Source organism: Anomaloglossus baeobatrachus, chromosome 3, assembly GCF_048569485.1.
Source record: "Anomaloglossus baeobatrachus isolate aAnoBae1 chromosome 3, aAnoBae1.hap1, whole genome shotgun sequence".
Classification (NCBI taxonomy): Eukaryota; Metazoa; Chordata; class Amphibia; order Anura; family Aromobatidae; genus Anomaloglossus; species Anomaloglossus baeobatrachus.
The window spans coordinates 160,242,787-160,249,444 of record NC_134355.1 but is presented as its reverse complement, the minus strand read 5'-3'; the positions used below and the strand labels follow the sequence as shown (position 1 = coordinate 160,249,444).

The 6,658-nt window shown below is 46.4% G+C and overlaps 1 protein-coding gene across 1 annotated transcript in view; it reads right to left on the bottom strand.

The window, feature by feature from the left end:
• Window positions 1-716: 716 nt before the first annotated feature.
• The window catches only part of ADGB (androglobin), a 499,062-nt gene continuing 493,120 nt past the window's right edge, over window positions 717-6,658 (bottom strand). The window contains exon 35 of the mRNA XM_075339549.1: window positions 717-1,381. Within this exon, the coding sequence (XP_075195664.1) occupies window positions 1,193-1,381 (189 nt within the window). The 3' untranslated portion in view covers window positions 717-1,192. The remainder of the gene's footprint in view (window positions 1,382-6,658) is intronic.

Here is a 6,658-nt window from a genome sequence, read left to right as displayed (position 1 = left end):
TCCGTTCTTTTAATTTTTGATAGGACTTGCACATATTGCAGAGGCTTCGCCAGTTTAGTTATACCACTCCTTAAAAATGGGAAAGGAATTTCAGAAATCTCATGCACACGATTCCTTTCTTTCCTGATTGAAATGTAAAACTGCTGCATTTTTGAAAGAAGGAGCATGTTAATTTTTTCAGCATTTTTGCAGCATTTTTTCCACCATTGAAAGCAATGAGAAACTGCAAAAATGCTATGTGTGAACATAGCCTAAGGGCTGGAGGAGGCGGTTTTTCTCTCTCATTAAATTTGCCTTATATTCAAATCATTATATGTTTCCTCATATTTTTTCCTGTAAAATTCATGTTATCTTTGTCAGTCCGCAAATTGTAATACTGTTACAATATTGTTACCAACAGCGACCTGGGAGATAGAGATGTGCCCAGGCATCTTCCCATGCTGTTCCCATTCTATTTGAGCACTTTTCCATCAATTTCAGCAATTTTACTGCCCCCAGACCTCGAGCTTACGATAGACTTCCATTATACTCATTCCTCGAGCAGAACACCCTAGTAGTCCAAAGTGCTTGATATGAGGAATGAGCACCCGAGCATTTTATTGCTCTCTCATAAATAGTGGTCACACCAAAAATTAATTTGATGTAGATTACTCTTTTATTCATTCAATTTGCATTTTGTTAATTGTTAAAAATAAACTATTAACATTTCTGAATACATTCTTACTTTGCAGTATCTTCTCCACACCTGCCTAAAGTTTTGCACAGTACTGTTGATATATACATTTTTTAATCTGATTTTATGCAGAGAAATACCTCCATATTATGGTGTGGAATGAAGGCACCATAAGATGGAACACAGAGTTCCTATGGCTCTACAGTACAATATCTCTGTAGTACAGTCCGCTGCCGAGGCACCATAGGACAGCACAAAACCTTCTTACAGTTCTTAAGTTCAGAGCCGTAGAGATTTTGTGTGCTTTACAGTACTCATGACTGTCAAGCTCAAGACCCCTTATGTTTATATATATAAGAAATAAAAACTTTGTAAAGAAAACTTTTATGTTGTATATATTAAATGGTTATATTGCTGTAAATTTTTGTTTTTACAGTTACCAACAGTTACAATCTATGTTAACAGTATATATCGGTGATAACCAGGAAACAACTAAAAGAGATGAAGAATTTGGCCGAGTTATTTTTTTTTCCCACTTTTTGCACTTTTCCTCTTCTGGGCTGATGGGGTTTTCTTTTCTTCTTGTAAGTGACCATTCCCTATTTCAGCGGCAGAAACATCCTGCTTTATTTTCTCAGCTTCTAGCAGTTTTCTTCTGTATGCTTCCTGGCTACTGAGGATCTGCTCCCTTGCTCTATCAAGTGATATCTGCAAGAAGATAAAATAGTGAAACAAAACTCACAATAATATATGGTAATAAATAGCTAATTCTCAGGATGCTATGACAAAGACAACATTGTCAGTTGACAAACTCAATGTGATGAGTATATGCATCTATTCAATGTGGCCACAAGAAATTACATCACAAAGTACAAACTCTTTAATTATCCATAATTTTATGGAGCTAATGGACTTAAAGGGAACCTGTCAGGTCCCATGTGCGTTCTAACCTACATGCAGGGTGTTGTGTGGCCTAGAAACCCCTTCCTACCCATCCTTGTGTTGTAATATTGTCTAATATGATTTTATAAAATAAACATTTTATAACTTACATGTTCCCTATGTAAATAGGAGAGGGTCTAGTCCCCTGGGCATTGCATCGCCCCGTGGGTGTTTGCATGCTTTCTGTGGTATCACCCCCTGTGGGCCTGATACCATGGATTTACATGAGCGACGTTCGCTTGTGAAGCCGGCAAGTAAACACCTGTATATGAAGGCTGCGCGAACTGCAAGCGCGCACACAAGGGATCTCCAGGAGCTTTCCGTAGTATCACGCCCCTGTGGGTGTGAGACCATGGATTTACAGGAGCGACATCACCGTCAGCTCCTGGAAATCCCACAAATGCGCGCTTGCTGTTCATGCAGACTTCATATCCGGATATTTACTTACCGGCTTCACAAGCACACTGCGCATGAACAGAAGGCTCTTGCGGTTCTGACCATGCGCAGAGTGCATCTAAAGCCGGTAAGTAAACACCTGGATATGAAGGTTGCGCGAATGGCAAGCGCGCACTTGTGGGATCTACAGGCGCTGATGTAAATGACGTCGCTCATGTAAATCCATGGTATCACACCAACGGGGGCGCACACCAACGGAAAGCATGCAAACGCGGATGGGGCGATGCAACGCCCAGTGGACTAGACTCTCTCCTATTTACATAGCATCCGCTATCTATTTTAGCCAATTTTGCATTTCAAAAGTCAAATAGTGCTCCTTCCCTTTTGAGCCCTGCTATGCGCCAAACAGTAGTTTTACACCAAATGTGGGGTATCAATGTACTCTGGAGAAATTACACAAGCGAAACACTTAGGGCAAAAGCAACATTTTTGTGGGAAAAATTAACTTTTTGCATTTTCACAGAACAATGTTATAAAACTCTGTGATGCACCCTTGAGGGGTTAAATTTCCAAAATGAGGTCACTTTTGTTGGGGTTTCCACTGTTTAGGCACATCATGGCATCCACTATTTATTCCAGTCAATTTTTGCGCTCCAAAAGCCAAATGATGTTCCTTCACATCCGAGGCTCGCCGTGCGACCAAACAGTAGTTTTCCACCGCCACATATGTGGTATTGTGTACTCAGGAGAAATTGCACATTTTCTCCTGTTACCCTTGTGAAAATGAAAAATGTGGGGCTAAAGCAACATTTTTGGGAAAAATAAAAATGTTATTTTTTTTTTCTCCTACATTCCTTTAATTCTTGTGGAGCACCTAAAGAATTAGTAAACTTCTTAAATGTGGTTTTGAGCACTTTGAGGGGTGCAGCTTTTAAAATGATGTTACTTTTTGGTTTTTCTGCTACATAGGCCTGTGAAAGTCACTTCAAATGTGATGTGGTCCCTAAAAAAAACATTTTGGTAACTTTGTTGTTAAACTGAAAAATTGTCGATAAACCTTTAATCTTTCTAACTTCTTCACAAAAAAATAATGTTTCAAAAATGATGTAAAGTAGACATGTGGTAACTGTTATGTATTATCTATTTTGTGTGGTATACCTATGTAGTTTAAGGGCATAAATATTAAAGTTTGAAAATCGCAAAATTTTCACATTTTTTGTCAATTTTTCATAAATCATACTGACCAAAATTTATGACTAACATTGAAGTACAATCTGTCTTAAAAAAAACAATCTCAGAATCACTGGGATCTGTTGAAGTGTTCCAGAGCTATAACCTCATAGGTTAAAAGTGTCGCTGGTCAGAATTGTAAGACTTAGTCTGGTCAAGAAAGTAAAAACAAGCTTTGAGGTGAAGGGGGTTGTTCCCTTTCAATTACACTGCTTCCCCCGGGCTGCAGTCTCATATAAAACAATAAACCGTTCTATACTTGCCACCAGCAAGTCTCCGCCATTTCTCCTGATGACTGGCTTTAACTTTAATGCTGTTGTCACGTTGGAAGCTAATCTGTGAGCTTAGCGGCTCTGAAGAGGGTGGTTTATCTACACTGGCAGAGCTGCTGAGCTTATTAATTGGCTGCCACACTGTCCATATGATGTCAGCACTAGAGATGAGCGAACCGGTCCCGGATCGGCTCGAGGTCGGTTCGCCGAACGGAGGTCCCGTTCGAGTTCGGCTCGTCGAACGTTCGACGAACCGAACTCGAACTGCATAGGAAACAATGGCAGGCAATCACAAACACATAAAAACACCTAGAAAACACCCTCAAAGGTGTCCAAAAGGTGACAAACAACTCACAACACAACACAAACACATGAGAAAGTGACAAGGACATATACTCATGCGAAAACAAAACAGCTGGACAAGGAAAAAGAGGAGGACACACAGATATATGAGTATATGCAAGGAAACATCGATTCCATTATTGTGCAACTTGAGCCCTGCTCATTTTAGGCTTCCAATCTTGATAAATTGCCTGAGCTCGCCACGTACGCCTTGGGGATCTTGTCGTGTCCTGCAGCCAGCGTTCTCTCGGAACCTGTCTTCAGTGCTGCTGGGGGTCTGCTGGCAGATAAGCACACGTGTCTGTCCACTGACAATGTGGACATGGCTCTCAGAGGACTTTTCTTCCCCTGGGTCAGCCAGGGGACGGGAAAGGCACACGTATTTTTGAGAGTGCTTCATGCAAAGCATCTTTTTCATCTTGAAAATTGGGTCAATTGATGCCAGTCAAGTGGGGTGTGTGTGGCCCAATTAGTGGCAACGAGAGAGACTGTGGTTGGAGTCCCCTCGCTGTGTTTCTAAAAGAACCAAGATGAACAAGTCATGGCTCTCAGAGGACTTTTCTTCCCCTGGGTCAGCCAGGGGACGGGAAAGGCACGCGTATTTTTGAGAGTGCTTCATGCAAAGCATCTTTTTCTTTTTCAAAAGGGGGCTCAACCGATGCCAGTCAAGTGGGGTGTGTGTGGCCCAGTTAGTGGAAACGAGGGAGACTGTGGTTGGAGTCCCCTCGCTGTGTTTCTAAAAGAACCAAGATGAACAAGTCATGGCTCTCAGAGGACTTTTCTTCCCCTGGGTCAGCCAGGGGACGGGAAAGGCACGCGTATTTTTGAGAGTGCTTCATGCAAAGCATCTTTTTCATCTTGAAAATTGGGTCAATTGATGCCAGTCAAGTGGGGTGTGTGTGGCCCAATTAGTGGCAACGAGAGAGACTGTGGTTGGAGTCCCCTCTGTTACACCTCGTGGCTCTCCTGTGGCAAGGAATGAGACAGTCTCCTTGCCTGCCACGAGCGCTCCTGCTCCGCAGCGCCGAAGGTCTGCCAGACTGCGCAGAGTGCAGGAGAAACCTCCTCAGAGAGGCAGCACAAGGGTGACACCTAGTGGTACTCCTGTTGCAAGAAATGAGGCGGTCTCCCATTCCTTGCCTGCCACAGCTCCTCCTGCTCAGCAGCCTCGAAGGTCTGTGAGGTTGCGCAATGTGCAGAGATTTGCTGCTCAGGGAAGCAGTGAGACTCCCGTTATCTCTACACATTGTGAGACCGAGGATCCCACCTCTATTTCCCAGAGGCAGGAGGGTGAGCATGTGCTATGCTTGGTGGATCCTGATTTGCCCACTGACGTCACACGGCTTGATGACAAGGCTGGTGACGTGGTGAATCCTGACTGGCCAGGCTGGGATGTCGTGGATCCTGATTGGGTCAAGTCCGTCATCTCCGCCTCGCGCCCGCCCTTGGCTGGAGCTACACCTCCTTAAAAGCTCCTCCTGCCATCATGGCGGCGCGCGACCGTCCTTCTATGTTTGGATGTCTGGCAGCGTGCTGCCACGCCACTGCTCAGGCATTATCTTCTTCTATGGGCTTGGCCCTTGCTGCTTAGGCAGCACCTGGTTTGCAGGCCGTGTCCCTGCCTTGCTGCTCCGGCAGTAGCTCCTTCTACAGGCCGTGTTCCTGTCCCAGGTGAGCTCCTCGAGTCTCCACTGGACTCACCTGGTTATTGAAAGCACACGTGCGTGGGCACCTCTGTGCTACCCTCGTGCCATATTCTCGTGACTTCCACTGGCACACGTGCGTGGGCACCTCTGTGCTTCCCCGTGCAACAGGTACACCGAGCCGTGTGATCCCTGCCATACAACCCACACGGGTTAGGGCAGACCGGTGTACATAGATCGTCTGTGACATTCCAGACGATCGCTAGCAGCAACCCGCTCACTCTTCACCCACCATAGCAGCGGTCCCTTACACCGCACAGTGGACCTTGACCGGCGGAAGCTGTCCATTCCCGATCTTGGCACGCTTCCCCGGGTCCCCCTCGTAACATTACGGTCGCGCCAAAGGTCTGGCTATGGCTGAAGAGCAGCAGCAGTTGCTGCGTTATGTGCAGCAGTTGGAATCACGTTTGGCAGCAGTGGAGCAGTCTTCCTCCGACAAGACTGCTCTGACGACAGTCGCCACCCAGGCGGCTACCCAGGCTGTGCTATTGGGTGGAAGGTCTCCTCGCCTTGCGCTTCCAGAGCGCTTTAGCGGGGACAGCTCCGAGTGCCGTGGGTTTATAAACCAAGTTACCACCTACTTAGAGCTGTCCGCGACTCTTTACGCTACCGAGAAGGCGAAGGTAGCCTTCGTCCAGTCCCTGCTCACAGGGAGAGCGCTGAAGTGGTCCACGCCGTTGTGGGAGCGCGGAGATCGGGTGGTGAATAACTTAGCATCTTATCTTGGGGCCATGAGAATGGTGTTCCTCGGGCCTCAAGTCACCCACGACTCTGCGCTGCGCCTCCTACGACTTCGGCAAGGGTCCGCTTCAGTCGGGGACTTTGCCGTACACTTTAGGACACTTGCCGCAGAGCTGGACTGGCCCGATAAGGTCCTTGTCCCTGTGTTCTGGGAGGACCTGGCAGGGTTCGTCAAAGACGCACTGGCCACGCGTGAGGTGCCTGCTACTTTAGAGTCCTTGATTGTGGTTGCCTCTCGCATAGACATCCGCCAGGCGGAGCGGAGGCTCGAGGTCTCTTCAGCACCCACGTCCTCACGGCCTAAAAAGCGTCTGGCTCCCGTATTCCACCAGACAGGTCTCCCAGCCAGCTCTGTAGGC